Below are 26,356 nucleotides of genomic sequence, written 5' to 3'. Positions count from 1 at the left end.
ATCCATCACCATGGAGTTCATCATCCTCTATATTACCTGTGTACCTTACATGCTTCCATATTTAAATATCCTGTATTCCCTAAACTGTAAATGCCTGCAGACAAGAAGAGTGTCTTATTAGTACATATTAGGTTTGTGACCATTATTTTGGAACCAACCTCTATGGCAGACTGACAGAGGACTTAACAAAGTAGAGGGGTGTGTGTATAGGATAGGGAGAAAAGACATGCCCCTCCATGAGCCTCCTCTATGCTGTTTGCTCATCCATTTGCTTGAAGTGTTGATTTTTTACGCTGATCTTGCAGACTGATATGACAAGTTTAAATGGAAAATTGTTCTATTATCCTACATGCATGCTCCCTTCACAAATCCAGTTGTCGTCTTCTCAGCTGTGGTCAAAGTTAGAGGGACCTAATCCATGTGGTCAAACATTTCACAAAGTTGTCTTAGATATAGGTGCTTTCAAAAGTAGCTTTTGCAATAGAAAAACGCACACAGAAGAGTCCAGCTGTATATAACCTAATTCCAAAAAAGAATTCTGATTTTATTTCTTACACATTTTGCACAAACTGGAAAGAAGCACTGAAAACTATTATATATATGGTGAACAGCTGACATGAAAGAGCCTGGCACATAAATGCAGGGTTTTTCCCATGTATTAGTCAGTCATAACAAAATACCATAGACTGGGTGATGTAAACAAAATGTATTTCTCACAGTTTGGGAGGCTGAAAGTCTGAGATCAGGATGCCACAAGGTTGGATACTGGTGAGGCCTAGTTTCTCGGCTTGCAGATAGCCACCTTCTTGCTGTGTCCTCACATGGCAGAGGTCTCTGGTGTCTCTTCTTTAAAAACACTAATCCTATTATGAGGGCCCCACCCTCATGACCTCATCTAACCCTTATTATCTCCCAAAGGCCTCAATTCCAAATACAATCACATTGGGGTTAGGGTTTTAACAAACGAATTTTGGGAGGACACATTCAGTCCATGACATCCCATTCTCCACCAATCAACTTGTACACCAGTGTTTTCACATGAAAATACCAATGTTTATTGATATAAATATAAATTCATTTTCAAACAAAACAATAACAAATGATTTCTCCTTGTTCTGAAGTTCCTCATTCTTCAATACATCCTGGGTTTTTTTCCTCATTAGCTTATCCCAGGCTTGTTAGATTTTTCACACCATTAAGATCATATGTCTTCATATCCATAGAGACAGTAATGATAATGACTCTATTGCTTCACACAATTATGAGTGCTATCTTTACTCAATCTTTTTTATTCTGAACCAGAAGTTTCTGCCAGCTGAAATGGCACCCTGGTTTGTGAGGAAATCCCTTCTGTGTGATACTTCTAGTTCTAAGGGACAAACTCAAACTCTTTCTTCATGTGACCTTAAATCAGGCTCACAGCTCCATCCAGAAAAATGGATTTACAATTCACTTTGTTGTACATAACCAATGAAATAGCTTTAAAATTACATTGGAAATAAAGTACCAATTATTTTTATCAAATGAAGAATGCTCTTCATTAAAAATGACCGATCCAATCATCTGAGTTTGCTATTTTGAAACAAAGACCTATGATAAAGTCACTGCCTCAGTTGATTTCAAATACTCAGGTCAAAATCACCAATGACTTTTGTTCTTTGGGTTTCAAAGTGGGACACACCATCAAACTGTCCCATTTTTACACAATTTATGTTATAGACAAATGCATTTTCCCATGCCTGTGTCTCTGCTACTTTGCTAGCCTCCCTCTTAGCTTTTACATATTTAAAACAATCTTAAGCCTTTTCCTCAGAATGTGTATTCTGATGTCGAATCAAGGATGAGCTCCGACTATATGCCTTCCCACATTTACTGCACTCATAGGGTTTCTCTGAAGAATGACTTCTCTGATGCCGAATAAGATCTGAGCCACTGCTAAATGCCTTCCCACATTCGTTACATTCATAGGGTTTCTCTCCAGTATGACTTCTTTCATGTAGAATAAGGGATGTACGCTGGCTAAAGGCCTTCCCACACGTTTTGCATGTATATGGTTTCTCTCCAGTGTGAATTCTTTCATGTTGGGCGAGGTGTGCACTCTGACTGAAGGCCTTCCCACACTGATCACATTCATAGGGTCTATCTTCAGTATGAATTCTCTTATGTCGAGTAAGAGATATTCGGTGACTGAAGGCTTTCCCACATTCCTCACATTGATAGGGTTTTTCTCCAGTATGGATCCTCTGATGTTCAATAAGAAATGATTGGCGGCCAAAAACTTTACTACATTTATTGCATTTGAAAGGTTTCTCTTCAGAATGAATGTTTTGATGTATTTTAAGGTTGGCAATTCCAGAAAACATCTTCCCGCATTCCTTACATTCAAACAGTTTCTTTTTCTTTGTATGAACTTTCTGATGTTGAATAAGGGATGAATGCCGGTTGCAGACCTTATCACATTTATTACATCTGTATAGTTTCTCTCTATTATGAATTCTTACATGTAGAGTAAAGGTTGAAAGCCGCATGAATATCTTCTCACATTTATCACATTTGTAGGGTTTCTTTGAAGCGTGAATTCTCTGATGAAGCATAATGGATGAAATCCTATTAAAGAATTTCCCACATTTTCTGCATTTATAAGGATTCTCTACATGGTGACTTCGCTGCTGTAAACTCTGACTTAAGGCCTTCTCACTTTCATGGGTTTTCTCTCCAGTATGAATTCTTTTATGTATAACAAGGACTGATTTCTTACTGAAGCCTCTCCCACATTCATTGCATTTATGTATTTTCTTTCCATTGTGAATTTTCTTATGAAGTAAAAAAGATGACATTCGAATGAAGCCTTTCTCACATTTTCTGCACTGGTAGACATTTTGGACAAGGTGGATTTTCTGATGTATGCTGAGAGATTGGCATTGACTCAAGGCCTTCCCACAGTCAAAGATTTCCTTTTCATCGTGACTTCTCCCATGTAAAATAAGGGTTGTTCTTTGAATGAAGCTTTCCCCGCATTTATCACATTCATAGCTTTTCCTTCCATTGTGAATTTTCTGATGAAGAATAAGGGATGAGATCTGTCTGAAAGCTTTTCTACAATTACTGCATTCATAAGGCTTCTCTCTAGTATGAGAGTTCTGATGAAGTTTAAGAGATAAGCTTTGACTAAAGAATTTCCCACAGTCGTTACATTTTAGAGATTTCTTCTTTGAATGCACTTTCTTGGGTTTTATTAGGACTGAATTTTTCTTGCAGCCTCTCTTTCCTGTGGGAACTTTTTGTGGTGCAGAAACCGCTTTCTGATAGATGCTTTGCCCAGATTTGTTGCACTGATATGGAGATAACTTCTTGGTCTCACATTTAGACCCTAAGTCTGAAAGACATCAAGAAATTCAATTTGTTTTCCTGTGCTAGAAAAATAAAGCTATTTGCAATCATTATCATAATAACAATGATAATCATAATAACTTTTTAGTGTCTCATTATGGTTTTAACACAGTAAGGGCTTTATAGAAACACTTCATAACTGAAATTCAGGGAAGTGCAATTGGAAATGAATAAATAAAGGTTTTATTTAGAGAATAAATGTATACCATATACCACATTAAACTCCATACATTGTTCAGCAGATGAATGTAGTTTTATTATAGGAAATGTCCAGAAAAGGCAGAAGGTAAAATACAGACAGAAGGTAAATTACTGGTTGCCTGTGGCTGAAGGTGGGAATGGGGATTATCTGTAAATAGTCATGAGGGATCTTACTGAGGTGACAAAACTGTTCTAAAACTGGTTTATGGCGATGGTGGCACAACTTGGTAAATTTAGCAAAAACTACTGAATTATACACTTAATATGGATGAATTTTACAGTATGTGGCTCAATAAAGTTGTAAATTTTTAAAATGTATTCTTAAAATCCAATATTTAAAAAAACCAAACTGGACTTCTGGTTTCTGGCTCCTCATGTAAAAGTTTGGAAGTCACCATTTTGCCCTACAACTCTTCTTAGATCCATTATAGAGGGGAGGGCATGGGGCGAACCACTTCCTCCAAGACTGGAGGGACAAACTGAAGCTTACTGGAGCAGAGACTCACAAGCATAACCACCATGGGAACCTGTGCTGGGGCAGGAAAACCTAAACTATAATTAATGAATTGTTGGAGGCTCAGTGCCAACAACTCTGAGAGTTAAAAACTCCAGGGGGACCTAGTCAAAGCAGCCCACACAATATGGCAAGATTTACCTTTAGGAGTTTGATCAGATTCTCACGTTAAATATAGGAGAAAAATTATCTTGGGCTGCCTCCAGGGGGTGGGGAAAAGGAATCATTTTGAAATATGCCAGATCAGTCTGTTCCTCTTAACCAGGCCTGCCCTCAGGGGACACTAGGTAGGTAACCAGAGCCTACCAGGCTGAGGTATTATCAGAGCTTAATTGACCTGGGGAAGGAAAATATCCAACTCCACCTGGCTGTAGCCAGCTTGTCCCACCTAACGTGGGAGGGAAAAACAGAATCACTTGTGATGTTCACAATCCAGAGAAGTCTCACTAAAAGACTGAAAACCTAATCATAGGACTAAAGACTTCTTCCCTCCCCCACCTCACCATCACATCACTAAAGGCCTATTTAGAGCAGTTCCTTTTAAATGGTATATCATGGCTAGCTATCAAGAAAAAATTAGAAGATATACCAAAAGGCAAAAAACACAACTTGAAGAGACAAAGCAAGCATCAAAACCAGATTCAAATATGGCAGGGATGTTTGACTTATCAGGTCAGAAATTTTAAACAAGTATGTTTAATATGCTAAGGGCTCTAGTGGATAAAGTATACAGCATATTAGAAGAGGTGGGCAATGTAAGCAGAAAGATGGAAATCCTAAGAAAGAAACAAAATGAAATGTTAAGAGATCAAAACCACTGTAGCAGAAATGAAGAATGCCTTTGATGGGCTTTTCGGTAGATTTAACACAGCTGAGGAAAGATTCTGCGAGTTAAAGAATTTATCAATAAAATCCTCAAAACCTGGAAAGCAAAGAGAACAAAGACTGAAACAACAGAACAAAATATCCAAAGACTGGAACAATTACAAAAGAAATAACATATCTGTAACAGAAATACCAGAGGAGAAGAAAGAGAAAAAAGAATAATGACTGAAAACTTCCCCAAATTAATGTCAGACACTAAATTACATATCTAAGCTGCTCAAAGAACACGAAACAGGATAAATGTTAGGAAACCTATACCTAGGCATATAATTTTCTTTTTTTAGGCATATCATTTTTAAACTGCAGAGTATCAAAGAAAAAATCCTGAAAGAAGCCAGAGGGGAAAAAAGATCCCACCTATAGAGGAACAAAGATTAGATTTACATTCAACTTCTCAGAAACCATGCAAGCAAGAAGAGAGTGGCATGAAATATTTAAATTACTGACAAAAAAACCCCACCAATCTAGTATTCTGTACCTTGTGAAAACTTCCTGCAAAAGTGAAAGAGAAAGACTTTCTCATATAAACAAGTATTGTGAGAACTTGTTGCCAGTACACGTGCCTTGCAAGAAATGTTAAAGAGGTCCTTTGGAGAGAAGGAAAATAATGTAGGTCAGAAACTCGGATCTACATAAAGGAAGAGCACTGAAGAAGGAATAAATGAAGGCAAAAAAAAAAAAAACCCTTTTATTATTTTTGATTAGTCTAACAGATAACAGTTTATTTAATAATAGCAACAATGTATTTGATTACATATGCTTATATATTTATCTTATGTGTGTGTGTATGCTAATGTATACTTATATATATAAGTGAAGTAAATGACAGCAATGATAGAGGGGATGGGAGGAAGGAGTTAGCATTATTTTATTATAAGGTACTCATGCTATCCACAAAGTGGTAACAGTGTTATTTAAAAGTGGACATGGATTAACTGTAAATGTGTACTGTAAGCTCTAGGGCAACCACTAAAAAGTTTAAAAAGTAAAATTAAAAAAAGTATAAAAAAAGAAAGTATGCTACGGATAGAAAATGGAATCATATGAAATGTTCATTTAAAATCACAAAAAACAGAAAAGAGTGGAAGATGAAAACAGGAACAAAAAATAAAGGTAACAAATAGAAAACAGTAACAAAATGGTAGATATAAATTCCACTACATCAATAATCACTTTAAATGTCAATGGTCTAAATGCATCAATTAAAAGAGATTTTTCAGGGTGCATAAAAAACATGACCCACCTGTATGCTGTCTATAAGAAACCCACTTTAGATATGAAGACACATATGGATTAAGAGTAAATGAATGGAGAAAAGTAGACCATGCTGACACTTATCAAAAGTCAACAGAAGTAGCTATATTAATTCTAGATAGAGCAGGCTTAAAAACATGGAAAGTTATCATGGATAAAGAGGGATATTACATAATGATAAAGGGGTCAATCCTTCAGGAAGACATAACAATTCTTAACATGTATGTACCTAACAACAGAGCATGAAACCACATGAGACAAAAACTAATAGAACCACAAGGAGAAATAGATGAATCCACTATCATAGTTGGAGACTTCAACACCCTCCTCTCATAAATGGACATATCCAGCAGGCAGAAAATCAGTAAGGACATAATGGAACTCAACCACACCATCATTCAACTGGATATAATTGACACCTATAGAGTATTTCATCCAACAGCAGAATTAACATTATTCTCAAGCTCACATGGACCATGCACCAAGACAGACCATATTCTGGGCCATAAAACACACCTTAACAAGTTTAAAAGAATAGAAATCATAGTGTCTGCTTTCAAACCACAATGGAATTAAGTAAACTGGATATCACTAACAAAACGATGACTCGAAAATCCCCAAATACGTGGAGATTATACAGCACACTTCTAAATAACACATGGGTCAAAGAAGAAATCTCAAGAGAAATTTTAAAATACTTTGAACTAAATGAAAATGGAAACACAACTTATCAAAATGTGTGGGATGCACTGAAAGTAGTGCTTAGAGGGAAATTTATAGCACTGGATGCATATAATAGAAAAGAACAAAAACCTAAAGTCAAAAATTTAAGTTTCCCCCTTAGGAAACTAGAAAAAGAGCAAATTAAATCCAAAGTAAGCAGAAAAAAAAAGAATTAGAGCAAATCATTGAAAATGAAAACAGGAAATCAATAGAGAAATACAATGAAATAAAAAGATGGTTCTTTGAAAATCAGTAAAATTGGTAAGTCTCTAGATAGACTGAGAGAGAGAAGACACAAATTAATATCAGAAATCAAAGAGGGGACTTCACTACATATTTCATGGAAATTAAAAATATAATAAAAGAAAACTGAACAATTCTATGCCCACAAATCTGATAATCTAGATGAAACTGATCAATTCCTTAAAAGACATAATTTGCCAAAACTCACACAAGAAAAAGATGATGTGAATAGCATATATCTATTTAAAAAACTGAATCAGTAATTAATAAACTTCAAAAACAAAGTATCAGGCCCATTATGTGTTCACTAGTGAATCCTGCCGAACATTTAAGGAAGAAATCATTCCAATTCTCCATCATCTCTTTCAGAAGACAAAAGCAGAGGGAATACTTACTCATTGTATAAGGCCATCATTACCTTAATGCCAAAACCAGAGACATCACAACAAAGTAAAACTACAGACCAATATCCCTGGATAAATACTGATGCAAAAATCCTAAACAAAATACTAGCAAACCAGACTCAACAACATATTAAAAGGATCATACACATGAGCCAGTGGGATTTATATCTGGAATGCAAGGATAGTTTAATATGGGAAAATAAATGTAGTCTATCACATTAACAAATTAAAGGATAAAAACCACACGATCATCTCAACTGATGCAGAAAAAGCTTTTGACAAAACTTAACATGATAAAAACACTCAAAAAAATAGGAATAGAAGGAACTACCTCACTGTTTGAACCAATCAATGAATTCAGTAAAGTGGCAGGATACAAAATCAACACCTGAAAATCAGTTGTATTTCTATACACTAACCATGACCACTCCGTAAAGGAAACTGAGAAAACAATCCTATTTATTATAGCATCAAAAAGGATAAAATATTTAGGAACAAGTTTAACTAAAGAGATGAAAGACTTGTACACTGAAAGCTAAAAACATTGCTAAAAGAAATCAAAAGATATAAATAAATGGAAAGACATCCTGTGCTTGTGGATTGGAAGACTTAATCTTGTAAAACTGTCCATACCTCTCAAAGTTATCTATAGATTCAATGCAATCCCTATCAAAACCTCAATAACATCTTTTTGCAGAAATAGAAAAAAGTCCTAAAATTCATATGGAATCTCAAGGGACCCTGAACAGCCAAAACAATCTTGCAAGAGAGGAATGAAGTAGGAGGGCTCAGACTTCCTGATAATTAAGATGGTGTGGTAGTAGCATAAAGATAGATATGTAGACCAAAGGAAGCAAATAGAGAGCCCAGAAACAAACTCTTGCAAATCTGGTCAAATGATTTTCAACAAGGGTGCCAAGACTATACAATGGGGAAAGAACAGTTTCTTCCACGAACGGTGTTGGGAAAACTGGGTATCTACATGCAAAAGAATGAACTTGGACCCCTACCATACACCATATACAAAAATTAACTCAAAATAAATTAAAGACCTAAGTGTAAGACCTAAAACTATTAAACTCCTAGAAGAAAACATAGGGGAAAAGCTTCAGGACATTGGATTTGGCACTGATTTCTTAGATATGGCATCAAAAGCACATGCTACAAAATGAAAAAACAGACAGATGAGACTACTTCAAACTTAACTTTTGCATGTCAAATAAAACGACAGGGAAAAGGCAACCTATGGGTATTGTAAATCATATATCTGATAAGGGATGAACATGCAAAATATATAAAGAACTCCTACAATTTAAAAACAAAGGACAAATAACCCTGTTAAAAAATGAGCAAAGGACTTGAACAGACATTTCTCCAAGACAGACAAATGGCCAATAAACACATAAAAAGATCCTCAACATCACTAATCATCAGGGAAATGCAAATTGAACCCACAATATCACCTCACACCATAAGGATGGCCACTATCAAAAAAACCCCAGAGGACTTCCCTGGTAGTCCAGTGGTTAAGACACCATGCTCCCAATGCAGGGGGGCCCAATTCAATCCCTGGTCAGGGAACTAGATCCCACATGCCTTAACCAAGAGCCTGCATGCCACACTAGAAGAGCCTGCATGCCGCAACTAAAGAACCCACATGCCGCAACTAAAAAGAACCCACATGCCACAGTAAGACCAGCGTGCTGCACCGAAGATCCCACAAGCGGCAACGAAGATCCCGGGTGCCACAACTAAGACCCGGCGCAGCCAAATAAATAAATATTTAAAAAAAAGAATATCAAGTTCTAGTGAGCATGAGCAGAAGTTGGAATCCTTGTGTACTGTTGGTGGAAATGAAAAATCGTGCAGCCACTGTGGAAAATGGTATGGAGGTTACTCAGAAAATTAAAAAACATAACTACCATATAATCCACCAATCCTACCTCTGGGTACATACCCAAAGGAATTGAAATCAGGATCTCGAAGAGATATCTGTACTCCCATGTTCATTGCAGCATGATTCACAATAGCTAAGAGGGGAAGCAACCCAAATGACTATTGACAGATGAATGGATAAAGAAAATGTGGTATATACATACAATGGAGTATTATATAGCCTTAAAAAAGAAGAAAATCCTGTCACATACTACAACATGGATGAAACCTTGATGACATTATGCTAAGCAGAAAAAAGCCAGTCACAAAAAGTCAAATACTGCATGATTCCATTAATATGAAGTATCCATAGTAGTCAAAATCATACTAAGGGCTCAATAGAGGGGTGGGAAGAACTAGTATTTAATGGATACAGAGTTTCAGTATTGCAAATTAAAGTTCTAGATAACTCTTGGTCATCTAGATGACCAATGTGAATATACTTAACAGTACATTTAAAAATGGTTAAGATGGTAAATTTAATGTTATGTGCTTTTTACCACAAATAATAAACTCATAAATCTATAAAAACAAACAAAAAAACACACAAAAAATTTTAAAAACCCATAACTTGACCAACCAAAGAGGAATCTATGAGAAAAGGGCATGAGTTCTTGAAAAGTAGTCAAAATAAACAGTTATGGAAAAGATTTTTAGTTTTTTTTTTAAGGATTGAAGAAAATGATGCAAGTTTGATCATTTGAAATGCTATCATTAGAGAAATCAGGACACACTTTCTCTGAAGGGAAATATGAAAGCCGAGGCAGGGGACTGGATAGGTGGGGATGAGGCTGTTGAAAGCTGAGCTTCTGGGACCGGAAGCTGGGGTTCAAACTCCAACTCTGCTGCCACTTCCTAGCTGGGTGACCTTGGGCAAGTCACCGAACCTCTCTGGCCCTCAGCTTCCTCATCTATAAAATAGGAATAATAATAGTACCTACCTTATAGGGTTGTTGGGAGGAACCTGTACTTAAAAGAGTACCTAATAAGGAGCTTGTTAAATGTTGGTTATTCTCCCTCTTGGGGCTCATACTGAAGAGGCTTGCGTTTTCTGCACAAGCCTGGGGCCTCTGAGGTGGAGAAAGTGGCTCTCAACTATTATCTTAAAGATGTTGCCCTCTCATGATGGAGGGGACCTTTACACAGAATGCCAGCTTCTAAGCCTTGGTTCTCTGTCACTCACCCAAGCCCCGGCGTCTTTTCACTGGCTCCACCATCCAGGGTGCTTTCCCTTTTTCCAATAAGGTGATCACATTTGGCCTCCGAAAGGAAAGTCCTGCACACAGGAAAACACTGGAACTGAGCATGATGTGGGCACCACAGCTGTCAGAGCCAAGCTTTGTGTCAACAAAAATGGGGTTTATTAGTGCAAGAGGAGCATGGAGGATGTAAAGGATAGGTGGAGAATAAGAAGGATGAAAGTTCAGTCATAGCCAGCAGAGTTATTCATTTCTAACTCTACAAAGCCAACTATTTTCATGAAAAGTTGGACCAGAAACTCCTGAGGCTGGTTATTCAGCTACTGCCTTTCTGCTCCCAAGCCCACCGTTCTCTGATCTGCTGTAATCCATACTTCTATGCCAGGTGCTCCGTGTCAGCATCTACCAATAGGGGTACTGCTGGTTTCAATTTATGCTTTTCTTTTTTTCCCTGCACTTCCAGAACTAGCCTCATCTTGCCCCCTCAGGAGGATAAACCAGGCAGTGCACCCCTCTCCTTCAGAAGTCTGAGTCCCTTCCTCAGAGTCCTAAAAACTCTCAACTCTTTCCTCTGTCCTCCCAGCCCTAGGATGGTGGCTGTGTCCTGCAGTTACCATCTGTGTCTAATATTCACCTTTTAATAGTACCTGTTAAGTCAATACTTTAAATTTTTTCTCTTAAAAACAAGCCAGGTGTCCTCAAAAGATTACATATATAGTTACCATATGACCAGCATATACCACTCCTAGGTATATACCCAAGAGAAATGAAAATATGCATCCACACGAAAATTTGTATGTGAACATTCACAGCAGCATATTCGTAACAGCCACACAGTGGAAACAAGCCAAATGCCCACCAACTGGTGAATGGATAAACAAAATGTGGAATATTATTTCGCCATAAAAAGGAATGAGGTATTGATACACACTACCATGTAGATGAACATCAAAAATATTACCTTAAGTGAGCGACGCCAGACACAAAGGACAACATATTTGATTTCATGTTTATGGAATGCCAAGAACAGGCAAATTCATAGAGACAGAAAGTGGATTAGTGTTTGCCTAATCTGGCGGGATTAGTGGGCAGGGGGAAATAAAAAGTGATTGATGATGGGTATAGGCTTTCTTTTGGGGATAATGAAAATGTTCTAAAATTGACTAGGGTAATGGATGCACAATTCCGTAAATACATTAAAAAAATCACTGAATTGCATACTGCAAATGGGTGAATTGTATAATATGTAAATTATACCTAAATAAAGCCATTAAAACAACAACAAAAAAAAAACTGGAGTGGCTTCTGTTTTCTTGACTAGACTGATTGATTCATGTCCCACGATGAGCCAGCTGTGGATTATGGGGGCAGGAGAGCCTTACCGAGAGAAACCAAGTTCTGGTAGTTTTCCAACATGACATCTTCATACAGATCCTTCTGAATGGGGCTCAGCCATTCCCACTCCTCCTGGGAGAAGTAGATGGCCAAATCCCCAAATGTGACTGGTGCCTGAAATGGAAAATCACACGTCCTTTCACTGTGGGCTTGTGCTTCCACATGGCTGAGAAAACGTTGGACTTCCAAACACGGGAGATACATGGTGCCAGGATTCTATTAAGGAAACATTTGCGGTTCTGAGATCAAAAGGGGCAGGTGTACTAAAACACAATGCAACATGATAAAGATTTTGTTGCATAAAAAGCATATCAACTTGGATTTATGGGACATTGACAAAGACAAGGCATTTTTCTAAGTACTCTGCATGTACTGGCTCATGTTAGCCAGTGACTGAGGCCCAGAGACATGAGGTGACTTACTGAAGATCTAATAGCTTGTAAATGAAGGAGCTGGGGTTCAATTTGGGCAGTCTGGCTGCTGATTCATGTCCCTAACCACATGTGTCTGCGTTATACGTGGCAAAAGTTTATTTGCAGATGTAATCAAGGTTACTAATCAGTTGACCTTAAAATAGGGAGAGTAGCCTGGATTATCCAGGTGGACCCAATGTCATCACAGGAGCCCCGAAGAGCAAAGAATTTTCTCTAGCTGGTGGAACAGGAGAGCAGAAAGGGAAGTCTAGGAGATGTGAAGGATGAATGGGATGTGACCTGTTGCTGCTGGTTTGAAGATGGGATGAAGGGAGCCACATGAAATGCAGGAGGGGGATCTACTTTTGCCAATAACCAATGAGTTCAGAAGAGGACCCTGAGCTTCAGATGAGACCACAGCTGCTGACACCTTGATTTCACCCTTGTGAGACCCAAAGCAGAGGATCCAGCTAAGCCAAGCTGTATCTGAACTCCAGCCCACAAACTGTGTGATAATAAATGTGTGCTGTTTTGAATGGCCAAGTCTGTGGCAATAGGGAATGAATACACATAACTTAGAGGGCAAAAGTGTCTATTATGAGAAACTACACTGAAGAGGCTTATTGTAGAAAATCACTTCATCATCTAAAGTCTTGAAACATGCTTATTTCAGGAGGCTGACTCACTGGCCTGGCTCCAACTAACTCAACCTGAATACAGGGTTATGAGGAGTCTCTTAGAGAGATGTCCTCCTTGTAAAAATGGGGTGTACATGTAAAAACAAAGCAACAACAAGAGATTAACTCTGGAGCACAGCATCCAATCCTCCTCTGCCCCAGCAGGTCCCACCTGGGTACTCAGGTCCACCTCGAGAAATCATGGTGGCTCTGGTCTTCTCTCTGGGGAGAGTATTCCTCCCAGCACAGGCAGAGACCCTGGAGATGCTGAATGAATAGGTGAATGGTCACATGCACACTGAGAAAAAAGGAGAGGGGGGACGCTGAGTGGCCCTTCTCATGCTCCCACACCCGGTGGTGGTGACGGAAGGAAACCAGGGACTATGTCTTGGTTGGGTCTCTGTGGGATAGGATGTTCCCATGGAAGGAAAGCAAATGGTTTCTTACACGATGGAACTTTCCCAAAGGACAAGGAACCACTACTTACCTTGGACTTGGATTTCCCGCGTGCAGCAGGCATCCTTTCCTCCCCCTTGAGGGTTTCAATTTGGAGAGGGGCAGAGTGCTGAGAAGGTGGGGCTGGGAGAGAAGAGAAGTCATGAGTCGACTGGGCCTTCTGCGTGGTCCCAGGGTCTCTAGGATAAGAATCCCCTGGCCCCACACCCTGGTCACACACACGTGCACAGACATGCACATTGTGGGAGGTCACAACATCTTCTGAAGCATTCCTGCCCCTTCTCAGGATCAGGGAGGGACCACGGCCAACACTATCTGTTCTTAAGATCACAGGAGGCTCCAGATCAGGAGGCAAATGAGACAGGCAGACACCTGTTCTTCCATTTGACAAGGAATTGTGGAGTGCTCATCAGGTGCCAGGCACTGTCCCCAGTGCTGGGGAGAGAGCAGAGTTAGAGCAGAGAGGTACTGGTTCCCAAGTACCTTACATTCCAGCAGGGAAGACAGGTCCAGATAGAACACAGTGTTTAAAAAAAAAAAAAGAACACAGTGTTAGCTGAGATCACTGCTATGCAGGAAAAAAAGGACCCGAGCAGGGGACGGAGTGACGGGGTGGCAGGGAAAGGCCTCTCAGAGGAGGCAACATTGAGCCGAGGTGTGACTGCAGCGTGAGCCACCTGGGCACTGGGAGAAGGGCATTCTGGGTAGACGTACAACAGGTGCAAGGGCCCTGCGGCAGGCACATGCTTGCATGTGAAGGGGAAGTGCGAAGGCGGGTGAGCTGACACAGAGTGAGCGAGACGGGGAGTGGTGGACTAGGAGGTGTGTGAGGGCAGGAGGGGCCAGATCATGAAGGGGTGAGGAGCAGTTTGGAATTCATCCCAAGCGCAATAAGACATCATGGGGGGTTGGTGGCTGAGCAGAGGAATGATGTGGCTGACCTAACATTTAACAAAATTTTTCTCGGTGGCTATGTGGCAAATAAACTGGGTGTGTGTGGTGGAGGAGGGGCGAGGGGGAAGCAACAGCTGGAGAAGGGACTAATTAGATAGGTATGCAGAAATCTAGAAGGGTAATCTCAATGGTGTGCATTAGTGGGAGAGGAAGAGGTGAGACGTCAAGTATCACCTCCACAGGAGGCCCTCCATCACCCTGAGTCACTCTATACCTGTGCTGCCCAACACATGCCAGCAGCCACGTGAGACGTGGAGTTCTGGAAATAAGAAAATGTTTAATTTTATTTCAATTTGTTTATTATTAAAACCATAATAAATGATAAATACTAAAATCACTGAATTAAAATTTATTATTAATCTAAAATTAAGAATTGATCCTTAATTCAGTTACTGTAAACTTTTAAGTATGTTTGGAACAACTTGGGTGTGTGAATCTACTTTTCCAATGGTAAATTTTATGAAATTTAAATACAGATCAATTAAGTGTCTGGATTGAGGTGCACTATACATGTAGAAGACACACCTGACTTTAAAGACTCAGTTAAAAAAGAAAAAAAGAATGTAAAAAAATCTCACTGGTAATTGTTTATATTGATTACGAATTAAAACGGTAATATTTCAGATATACTGTATTGAGTTAAAATGTATTATTAAAATTAACTTTAATAATTAATTTGTTTACTTTTTTCAATATGGCTTCTGGAAAATTTAAAATTCTGCCTTGCATTATGTTTCTACAGGACCGCACTGCTTCATACTATACAGTCTATGCCATTCTACTGCTCCATTTTCTGTGCAGTACCCCCGGCTTCCTGAAAAGGGCTTGTTTATGCAGGTACCATCTCCCCCATGTGACTTAGGCTCTATGAGAGCAGACGCCTTAACTGTTTTGTTCACTCTCTCCTCCCATGTGTGAGACCATGCCCCGTGCAAAGCGGTGCTCAATAAAAATTATTGACTGACTTAGTAACCAGTCCAAAATGCTTCCTGGCATGCTGAAAGTGGGGTGGAGTGCAACCATTTTATGTTGAAACCACAGCACAGAGAACAGTTCTAACAGCAGTCATTCCAAGCCCTCTTGTCTTTGGAAAAGGGCAGGGTCTAAAAAAGGCCAAAATGGGGACTTCGCAGATATGACGAAATGAAGGATGCTGAGGTGGGGAGATGATCCTGGATCATCCAGGTGGGCTCAATGTGGTCACAAGGCCCTTACGAGAGGGAGGCAGGAGGTCAGAGACAGAGAAGATGATGGAAGCAGAGTCAGAGAGAAAAAGGTCTGGATACACTGTGCCACCAGTTTTGAAGATGCAGGAAGGGAATGCAGGTGGCATCTAGAAGCTGTAAAGGGCAAGGTCACACATTCTCCCCAGAGCCTCCAGAATGAACATGGCCCTGCCTAAACCATTTCAGACATCTGACCTTCAGAACCGTAGGAGAATGAAGGTGTGTTGGAAGCCACTAAGTTGGTGGTAATTTGTCACCAAAGCAATGGGAAACAAATACAGTGACCCTTCCATTTGTTCCTTCCCATTCATGTGCCCTATAAGTGGGCTTTTCTTCTCTTTTGTCAATCACCTGGTGCTAAAAAAAAAAAAATGCATGATTCAGAGGAATCTCAGGGATGCACTAAGGCCGGATGAAAGGGGCTGGTTGGAGATCACTGAGGTTAGCATATGAGGTCACTCCAACAGGGCAGAAAGGAGCCGTGGGACACCAGCCCTGCCTAACTCAGACTCACAGGTCCAGAAGGAGCTTGGAGCCCTGCCCTGTCTTCACCTGGGTTACAGGGAGCGGCTGGGTGGCCTGGCGTGTGTTAAACACCTCACTCTGAAGTTGGACCACCTGGGCTTGATGACTATTTTTATTAGCTGTGTTACCTTGGGCAAATTACTTAGCCTCTCTGTGCCAGTTTCCTCCCCTGTTAAACAGGGACAACACAGAACTACTTCTGGAGTTGTGAGGATTAGGTAAGAGTCTACATGTAGTATCTGGCCTTATTTTCCCTCCCATGAGCTATGAATTCAGGTCTTACAATTCTCCCCTTCCTCACACTGGCCTCCTTGCCAATCCCTGAACGAGCTGCCACAGTCCTGCCTCAGGACCCCGCCTGCAATGCTCTTTCCCCTGTCTCAGTTCCTCACTCCCTTCAATCTTTGTTCTAACCTCACCTTATCTGTGAGGCTCACCCTAACCATTGTATTTATTACTGCAACCTACCCCTGACCCGCCTATCCATCACCCCCCACCTCTCCCTTTCCCAGTTCTGACTTCTCTTTTCTCCACAGTTCTCCTCGCTAACACACTATGTGATTTGCTTCTGGTGCTTACAGTCTGTCCCAACCACTTGAGCATAAGCCCCATGTGCCCTGGACCAGGAGCTGGCACGTGGAAGGGGCTGGCTAACTATTCGCTACCTGAGTGACTAAATGGCCCAGTAGTAAATACTTTCTTTACCATCACTTCTTCAAAGAGCCCTCCCTGGCCCATTTAGCTGGGGTAGGGGCCTCTTGAACATGCAGTAGGTGCCACTTCATTACGTGGGAAACTAATTCTATTGTTACTACATCTGCCTTTGCCTTCACCTCCTGTTCTCCACTGCACACTGTGAGTTGACCAACATTCCTGTGTGTATCTGTGTGACCTTGGGCAAGACACTGAACCTTACTGGGCCTTTACCTTGATCCTTTATGTCTGCAAAAGGAAGGTGAAGGGCTGCTGCTGTGAGGAGCAGACAAGACAATTATCGTGGTAGCTGTATTTATCATTATTGTTGTTATTAGTGTGGCATGTGGCCAGTGCTGTGGGCTGTGAGTCTTCTGTTCTGAACAGTCTACTGTCCTTCTGTTCACATGCTCTGGGAAAGCCCTCAGGTGGTGTGCATGTTAAATGTGCTCAACCCCTGGTGACAACAATGCCTCCCAGTTAATAATAAGTATGAGATAATAAGGACCTACTGTACAGCACAGGGAACTCTACTCAATACTCTGTAATGACCTATATGGGAAAATAATCTGAAAAAGAGTGGATATATTTATATGTATAACTGATTCACTTTGCTGTACACCTGAAACTATCACAACATTGTAAATCAACTATACCCCAATAAAAATTTAAAAATCAATAGAAGTAGTAAGTATGAGACTGAGAGCTGTACTGGATATTTATATGCATTATATGATTTCACCTTTAGAGCAAACTGATCACATGGGTTCCAGTTTCCATTCTGAGGATGAAAGAGGGAAGAAGACCTGCCCAACGTCTCAGAGCTTTAAGTGATGAAGCCTGGATTTAAGCCCCATCCACATGCAGCACAGTCTGTCCTCTTGGAGCAGGATAAGGGTCTACACTGCAAATACTCGCACTGTCTTCTCTGGCAGGGTTCAGGAGGTGTCAATGTGGCACCGCAGTTACGAGATATGTACCTCTGTTATATCAGAGTGCCACAGCACTTGGGGAGCTTTGGAGCAGACCACACTAAGGTTGATGAGTTGTGGCTCAGTGACAAACCAAGTGGCCTGGCCTTCAATTCTGACTGTGCTGAGCAAGGTTTCCCTTGTGTAGAAAATGGTGACAAAGAATCCTGGATGCCTGAATTCTCTCCGTATTCAAACTTGGGACAGTGATGTGCTGGGTAATTTGCAGTGTCTGCCAATTTCCACGGTGTACATACTCCCACCAGGGCCCACTGTAATATATCAAACTGATGTCACTGAACATGGAACTGGGGAGAGGTGTGCGCAACGGGTTCATGTGAGGCGGGGCAAGCCAGCTCCAGCACTTCACTGACACGTGGCGTCTGAGAACTTCTGACTAATGTCCCTGCACAGTAGAGGAGGGTTAATGGCTAGCTCTGTGGCCTGAGAATACCCCAATGCAGCTGCCCCATAACATAAAACTCTTGAAATCTTCTGTTTTGTTCTGAAACATCCATATAACTTTCTGCATCCTACATCATGATAAATCTGAGTCTGTGTTAATATAAAATCAGGTTTTAAATCATTTACCAGATTCTTCTCTTCTGATTCCTCAAGTACAATGGATTGCTCCAGGAAGTGGCAACGCATCCATCCTGTGGTTTCTCATGGCTGTTTGCCCTTGGCACACACCCCAAGTTGAAGGAGCACGATTCTTGTCCACAAAATAATTTTCTCCAAGGGACTCAGCACTGCTGGGGAGGAAAGAACAGCAGTTTGATATTAGATAATTCTGGATTCAAAGCTCGTTTCTGCCAATTATTGGCTGTGGGAGAGCCACACAAAGCCTGTTTGCTCACCTGTGCAATGGGGTAAACAAAACCTGCTTCACCCTTAGCTGTTAAAAGTTTACATGAGACATCTTCAGCAACAGCCACACGGTTATTTCTTGCCTTCCTTTTCCTTTTTAATTCAGTATACACCACGCATCATCAAGGAAGCCTGACACTAAGAGGGCCGAAGTAAGAATTCTCACACAGTGCTGGTTGGAGAGAAATTAACAGTATCTTTTTTTTTTTTTTTTTTTTTTTTTTGCGGTACGCGGGCCTCTCACTGTTGTGGCCTCTCCCATTGCGGAGCACAGGCTCCGGACCCGCAGGCTCAGCGGCCATGGCTCACGGGCCCAGCTGCTCCGCGGCATGTGGGATCTTCCCGGACCGGGGCACGAACCCGTGTCCCCTGCATCGGCAGGCGGACTCTCAACCATGGCGCCACCAGGGAAGCCCAACAATATCTTTAAGGCTGAAGGTGCACATACCCTTTAACCCAGTAACCTCATTTCTGGTATTTGTCTTCAGACGTTCTCGTATGTGTGTAAAATGACAGGGTTTGTAGGAAGAGGCAGTACAGTCCTACAGTGAAGGGCATCCATCTGGAGCCAGGCTGTCTGGGTTCAGCTTCCAACTCTGCCACCCACTACCTGTGTGACCTCAGACATGCTCCCTGTCCTCTCTGGGCCTGAGCTTCCTCAACAGTCAAATGAGGCAAATAACAATGATGACTCCACAGGGCTGTGGTGAAAATTAAATGAATGAAAACATGTAACACACTTAGAGCAGCGCCAGTGCTAAACAAATGTTAGTTTCTTTATTATCATTATGTTACTGAGGCCAATCTCATAGTGCTCGCCCTACGACAGGCCAGTAAATCGAGAGACGAGTTGTTGGGGCAAGGAACAGTGATTTTATTCGGAAAGCCAGCAGACGGAGATGATGATGACTCACGTCCCAAAGAATCATCTTTCCTGAGTTAGAATTCAAGATTTTTTTATACTAAAAGGGAGGGAAAAAAGTCAAACATTTCAGAGGGGATGTGTTAATTTCTTCCTTCCTGCAGTCATTCACAGGTGGGTTTGGTCAGGATGTTTCCTATGGGCTAAACAAAGGTATTTTAGCTTAATGCTCATTACCTGGGAGGCAGGGTTTCCCAGAGAAACCCATTATGTGTAATTCAAGCTTATAAGCAACCTCCCTTTAGTGATTAACTTGTAATAGAACACAAAGGTTCTGGGACTTCCCTGGCAGTCCAGTGGTTAGGACTCTGCACGTCCACTGCAAGGGGCACAGGTTCGACCCCTGGTCGGGGGAACTAAGATGCCACATGCCTCACAGTGCAGCCAAAAAAAACAAACAAAAAAAGAATACAAAGGTTCTTCCCTATTACAATTACTACTCCTATCAAGAGATTGGAAACAACTGCCCATCAATAAGAAAATCAGTGAATGTTACACGCACATATGGGACACCATGTAGTTCTTAAAAGGAACACAGCAGCACTACCTCAGAAGTTCTTTACTGGGGGCAATTTTGCCCCCAGGGGACACTTGCAATGCCTGGGACATCTGTGGTTGTCCCAACTTGGGGGTGGGAGGTGTTCCTGGGATCTAATGGGTCGAGGCCAGGGATACTTCTAAACATCCTATAATGCACAGGACAGCACCCAGAGCAAAGGACAATCTGGCCCAAAGTGTCAACTGTGCTGAGGTTGAGAAATCTGCTCTATATGTACTGTGTGAAATGATCTCCAAGATATGGTGTAATGAGGAGAATAAAGATATAGAGAAAATGCTTAGAAAAAACAAAATACAGGATACGAATACATGAGTTTGAAAAGGAACAGACAAGTTCTGGAAGGGAAATAAAGAAGTTGGTAGCAGCGATTGTCCCTGAAGAAGGGAACTGGGTCACTAGGCTTGGAAACTCAAAACTCACTTTTCCCTATCTATCTATGCTTTGGCGTTCTGTATCATATATATAATTACCTTTTCAAAACACCATCACCACCACAAATAAAGAGGCTGGATCCCACACCACATCAGGGCAGCGCTGTAAACCTGGCCTCTCTTCCAGAGTCCCATACTTTAGGGTGGGAAGGGGCTTTGCAATTTAGCACAAAGCTAAATTCCTGCTCCTAAGGTAGGGATGGCTAGAACCTGGATGAGAACAAGCTTAAAGAGTTACTGGAGGGACTTCCCTGGTGGTACAATGGTTAGGAATCCGCCTGCCAGTGCAGGGGACACGGGTTTGTGCCCTGGTCCGGGAGGATCCCACATGCCGTGGAGCAACTGGGCCCGTGTGCCACAACTGCTGAGCCTGCGCTCTAGAGCCCGCTGCTACAGCTGCTGAGGTCCTCACACCTGGAGCCCGGTGCTCCACAACAGGAGAGGCCACAGCGATGAGGGGCCCGTGCACCACAAGGAAGAGTGGCCCCCGATCGCCGCAGCTAGAGAAAGCCCACGTGCAGCAACGAAGACCCAATGCAGCCAAAAAATAATAATAAATAAATTAAAATAAAGAGTTACTGGACAGTGGCCACGCCTCCCCTTGGGGCACAGCACCCCTGTGATCCTGGGGGCCTGTGCTGGGTGTTGAGTTGGGGTGGGTCCTGACATAACTGAAAGCCAGCCATTAATGCACCCACACATTGCTTCCGTTCAGCCAGAGTTTGTTTTTGCTATACCACCTATCTAGTATTTTAAGATCACCTCTATCCTGAACTTGCCAGCCCCAGAGGCCAGGGATATAGAAAGGTACTTTCTCCAAAGACCCAAGCCCAGCTATAGCAGAAAACGTAAGCTTTGCATCTGAATGCCAGACCTGCCCTTGCTCTGCTGGCACAGGTACAGATTTGATTTCCTCACTTGTAGGATGGGGCTAGGAATGTCCCTATTGCAGGGAAGTGCAGCTGTAGGGACTGCCTTTGATAAGATACTGAAAGCACTCAGAATTAATTTCTTTCATTCTGAGAAGCCCCAGAGAAGCCCACAAACTCTCACAGCTGTAGCTCTCAACCCTGTTTGTACACAGGAATCTCTTGGGAGCTTTTTAATAAATACTGATGGCTGGGCCCCTTGCCAGAACCATTAAGTCAGAATCTCTGGGGATGGAGTCCAGGCATGTCTTATTTTTATCTTTTAAGATTTCTAAATTCTATGCAAGGCCATAGTTTAGAACTACTGCTCCAGTCTCCAAGCCTCAGTCGCGGGCTGGAGATCTGACCTCTCCCTGTTAAGAGTCCAGACCTCAGCACTGGGGAGGAGAAAAGCCAAATCCTTAGATTCCCTGATCAAAGGATTCCAAGGAGTCACTGATGGTGGCCATTCTTGGCTTTGGAGTTGACTGAGATACCCATGGGAAGCCTGGGTGTCGACACTGAAAACAGCACCCACTGTCACCCTGTAATCCCTTCACCCTGCTTTCCTTTTCAAAATAATTACTGCCACCTGTTATAAATTTAATTTCATCTCTCTACTAAATGCAAGCTCCAATGAGTAGAAACCTGGTCCATCCTGACTAGCAAGGTGCTTGGCCCATGGCAGGCATCTGACTGCTCAATGAATGAGTGCCTCTCAGAGCCTACCCATGTTGCAGGCTTTGGACACCCTTTCTTCTCATCTCAGAAACATTATCCCTTTATCACCTCTCTCATCCAGCCCCCTTGCTCTCCTCCCCACCCTCACGCCCTGAAAATGTTCATGGTGTGCCCTCATCATGGTCCTGTACACCAGTGGTTCTCAACTGGGGTGATTTTGTTCTCCAGGGGATACCAGGCTGTGTCTGGAGACACTTCTGCTTGTTAAAATTGGGGCAGCAGGGGTATGCTACTGGCATCTGGGGAGTAGAAAACAGGAATAATTCTAAACATCCGAAAATATATAGGACAGCTCTCCCCCATCTCTCAATTATCTGCCCCAAAGCATCCAAAGTGCCAAGGCTGGGGCTTCCCTGGTGGCGCAGTGGTTAAGAATCTGCCTGCCAATGCAGGGGACACAGGTTCGAGCCCTGATCCGGGAAGGTCCCACACGCCGCGGAGCAACTTAGTTGCGGAGCAACTAAGCCTGTGCGCCACAACTACTGAGCCTGAGCTCTAGAGCCCGCGCGCCACAACTACTGAAGCCCATGAGCCACAACTACTGAAAGCCCGTGCGCTTAGAGCCCGTGCTCCGCAACGAGAAGCCACTGCAATGAAAAGCCCGCTTACCACAACAAACAGAAGCCCCAGCTCGCCGCAACTAGAGAAAGTCCATGCACAGCAACGAAGACCCAACGCAGCCAAAAATAAATAAATAAATAAATAAATAAATAATTTATTAAAAAAAAACAAAGTGCCAAGCCTGAGAAACCCTGCTCTAGACACGGAGATGTCTCTAGATCGCTGTGTTATCAGGAGATACTCCTCCTCAGTCCCTGCCACTGGGTCTTGACCAGTGGGCTTCTCAGAATGAAAGAAATTAACTCTGAGTGCTTGCGTCTTGACCCCACAGGTTCTCTAGGGATATCTCCATAAAGGAAGACCCTCTGTTCGTGCCCTCCTAGGACCCCGACTAGAAAATTCTGAACCTAAGCTCAATTTAGCCTTTAGGATTACTTTATCTCTTAACCTGCAACTTTTTCTCTGAGGCTCCACTTCTTGCTTTTCTTCCTGTGGATTTGATTCTCTGGGTGTGGAATCCTTGGGGTTATTAGGTTAATAATAAAGCAATTAGCATTTATTCGTTGCTTACTTGTGTCAGGCACTGTTCTACTTAACGCTCACCACAGGCCTAAGATTGGTACTATTATTATCCCCATTTTGCAGGTGAAACTGAGGGTCAGCAATTTAAGTGACCTCTCCCAAAGTCACACAACTACTGAGTGATGGAACCAGAAGTCCCAGAGTCCCCCAAGCTACACTGGTTAGGAAGCAGACACACAACCATACGCAGCCTCAGGTCCCAGAGACCAAGACAGACACTGCCCTCCCTTCAAATGCACTAATGCAATAACAGACAACAAGGAGCAGCTGGGCTACTGGGGCACCGCTTCTCGGCTAGAAGAGGTCAGATCCCCAGCTCTGAGAAGCATTGCTCAATCTCAAGTTCAGAGATGCAAATTTCTCCAGCGTTCACCACCGCGCTTCTACCTCTGCACGGGGACAACGAAAAACGACCACCAGCACTCCAACAAACACCAAGCACCTACACAGGGCCTGGTGAGTGCCAAGCTCGGCACGGGGTATTTCACTACGTTACGCCATTTATATAATTTTCCCAAAACTGACGCGGGTGTTGTTATCCTGTTTTACCGAGAAGGAAAGCCTCCCACAACAGCACACATACTTCCTTGCCAGGAGCCTGCACGCCCGTAAAGCCGCTCAGAGTCCTCCCCACAAGGATCCTCCTTCCACGCTTACAGGGAGAGATACACCTCGACAGCGCAGTCGCACACTGCCACACACTCACAACCGCAAAGCCACTGAAGCTCAGTCATACAGCCACCCGGTCAAATCACGCAGCCACTCCAGACGGCGATAAACGGCCACCTACATCAGTCGGTCTCACACACACACACACACACACACACACACACACACGAACGCGCTTCAACAACACAAATTCTCACAGCCACACTTACATACCCACTCCCGGCCCCCCTCCCACAGGCGCAGTCACCTCTTCCTCACATAAACACCACAGACCTTGCGGTGAAATACGAACATGGTCCTGAGGCACGTCCCCGTCACCACACGGCTGGCTCCATCACAGACACACGCAGAAACGCCACAACCCGCTCTCCTCTCACAACACAGCGACGCCACCACACGCTTCAAACACAGTCCCTCACCTCACACTCCGTCACCACACAACCAGACAAAACCCCACAGGCGGTCACGGGCGGAAAATTCCAGGCAGCCGTGGGCACACACCCACAGCCACACTCAACCTGTCCTCCAGGGTCGCGTCCCGGCGACGCCCACCCCAGCAGCTGCGCAGGCAAGGCGCGCTCCCCGCGCTCCCCGCGCCTGCGTACTCTCCTCCGCGGCCCTCGGTCGGCACTGGCTGGACCCGCCCCCTCACGCGCGAGACACGTCGGCGAGCCGCGGCCCCGCCCCTAGGCGTCCACGAGAGCGCGAGGCCACGCCCCTAAATAAAGCCACGCGGTGCGCAGGCGCTTACCTCTCCCGGGACCTTTCCACAGGCACAGACCTGAGGCCCCAACCCACTTACAGGCAGGCATACGCAGGCGCGCTCGCGCACTCAGAGCCGCTCTTGGGGTCATCGCCGCTCGCGTGCCCGCCCGAGGCCCCGCCCCTACACCAGCCCTCGGAACACGCTGCGCCGCGCGCACGCGCAAGGGCCGCCTAGCGCTTCCCAGGGCCCCACTTGTTGCTGTCCTTATAAAATCACGTAGATGTTTTCGGGTGCTGAGACCCTTCCTTGATCCCTTCAACCAAACCCAGCCTCCCCAGCATCCACACCTACACGTTCCCGTCCGGGGGCGTCTAGCCCCAACACCCTCCCCTTTGCCCCTGGAGCTCAGAGGGGTTTGGGGAGCCAGGCTCACCCACGGACCGTAACGCACGCGCTCGCGCATGCGCACTGCGAGCTCAGGCTGCACTTCCCAGAAGCCTCCGGGACGTGGCGCCGTTCAGGACGGCCACTCCCGGATCGTGAGGTTGAGGGATCCCGGCCCGCGCTGGCTCCGATCTGTCCGGCCCGGACACGAATGGACCCAGGAGAGGAGCGAAGGGATGTTGCTCCAGACCAGGGGTGGGATATCGCTTGCGCCTTCTCTGAACGAACAGCCCCAGAGTCCTTTGCGCGGCGCCTTTCCAGGCCCCAGACTACATCTCCCAGGAGCCCCTGCGACTCGTTTCCGCTTCGTGTAGTGACGCGGCTGCGCGTCGGCCGGGCGAGGACGCGAGCGACCTCCTGTGGCGGTGCGTGAGGTGACCGCGAGTCTGTGAGAGAAGACGGGAGGTGTGAGCCCGCCCCTGAGATCTGGGCTTGCGGGTACCGACCGGGTGGTCATTGTGCATTTATGTGTGTGAGGTCCAGGTTGTGTTATTGTGTGTATGTGTGAGGATGAACCTTTGTGAACGCGTGTGACCGGATTTTTGTGGTTGTGTACCCTTGTGTTTTGCGTGTGTGAGAAACCCAGTTTTTGTGGTTGTGTACGTGTGTGTGTAAATTCATTTTGAATGTGTGTGCTCGTGCACCTCGATGTGTCATGTATGGCTGTTTTTGCGCAATGCAGAGCTGAGCAGTTGCCACAGAAATTGGCCCACAAAGCTTAAAATACCGACTCTGTAGATCCCATTTTTTGTGGTTGTGTAGTTGTCTGTGGACCCGCAGATAGTGAATGTGTGTAGAAGCTACCATTTCTGGAAGTGTGCGTTTGTACAAGTATGCGTGTGGCCCACTTTTTGTGGTTGTGTATGAGCGTATGGGAAACCAGTGTGTGTGTGTGTGTGTGTGTG

At 43.5% G+C, this 26,356-nt stretch overlaps 1 protein-coding gene across 18 annotated transcripts; it reads right to left on the bottom strand.

Moving 5' to 3' along the window:
* Positions 1-509: 509 nt before the first annotated feature.
* On the bottom strand, positions 510-25,755 carry ZNF667 (zinc finger protein 667). Of its 18 annotated transcripts, none has more exons than XM_049703262.1 (7): positions 18,919-25,046; positions 18,650-18,813; positions 14,858-14,902; positions 13,721-13,812; positions 12,131-12,359; positions 10,733-10,825; positions 510-3,376 (listed from the first exon to the last, which is right to left on the bottom strand). In XM_049703262.1, exons 4-7 carry the CDS (start codon positions 13,751-13,753, stop codon positions 1,797-1,799), a joined length of 1,935 nt encoding a protein of 644 aa, XP_049559219.1. In that variant the 5' UTR covers positions 13,754-13,812; positions 14,858-14,902; positions 18,650-18,813; positions 18,919-25,046; the 3' UTR covers positions 510-1,796. The 18 variants fall into 18 exon arrangements, with proteins under 18 accessions (XP_049559219.1, XP_033267892.1, XP_033267895.1 ...); XM_033412001.2 differs by lacking the exon at positions 14,858-14,902 and having other exon boundaries at positions 18,919-19,100; positions 20,880-25,046; XM_033412004.2 differs by lacking the exon at positions 14,858-14,902 and having other exon boundaries at positions 18,919-19,066; positions 20,880-25,046.
* Positions 25,756-26,356: the final 601 nt, after the last annotated feature.

The sequence above is a fragment of the Orcinus orca genome, chromosome 20 (assembly GCF_937001465.1).
Source record: "Orcinus orca chromosome 20, mOrcOrc1.1, whole genome shotgun sequence".
Taxonomy (NCBI): Eukaryota; Metazoa; Chordata; class Mammalia; order Artiodactyla; family Delphinidae; genus Orcinus; species Orcinus orca.
This window is presented reverse-complemented; position numbering and strand designations above follow the sequence as displayed.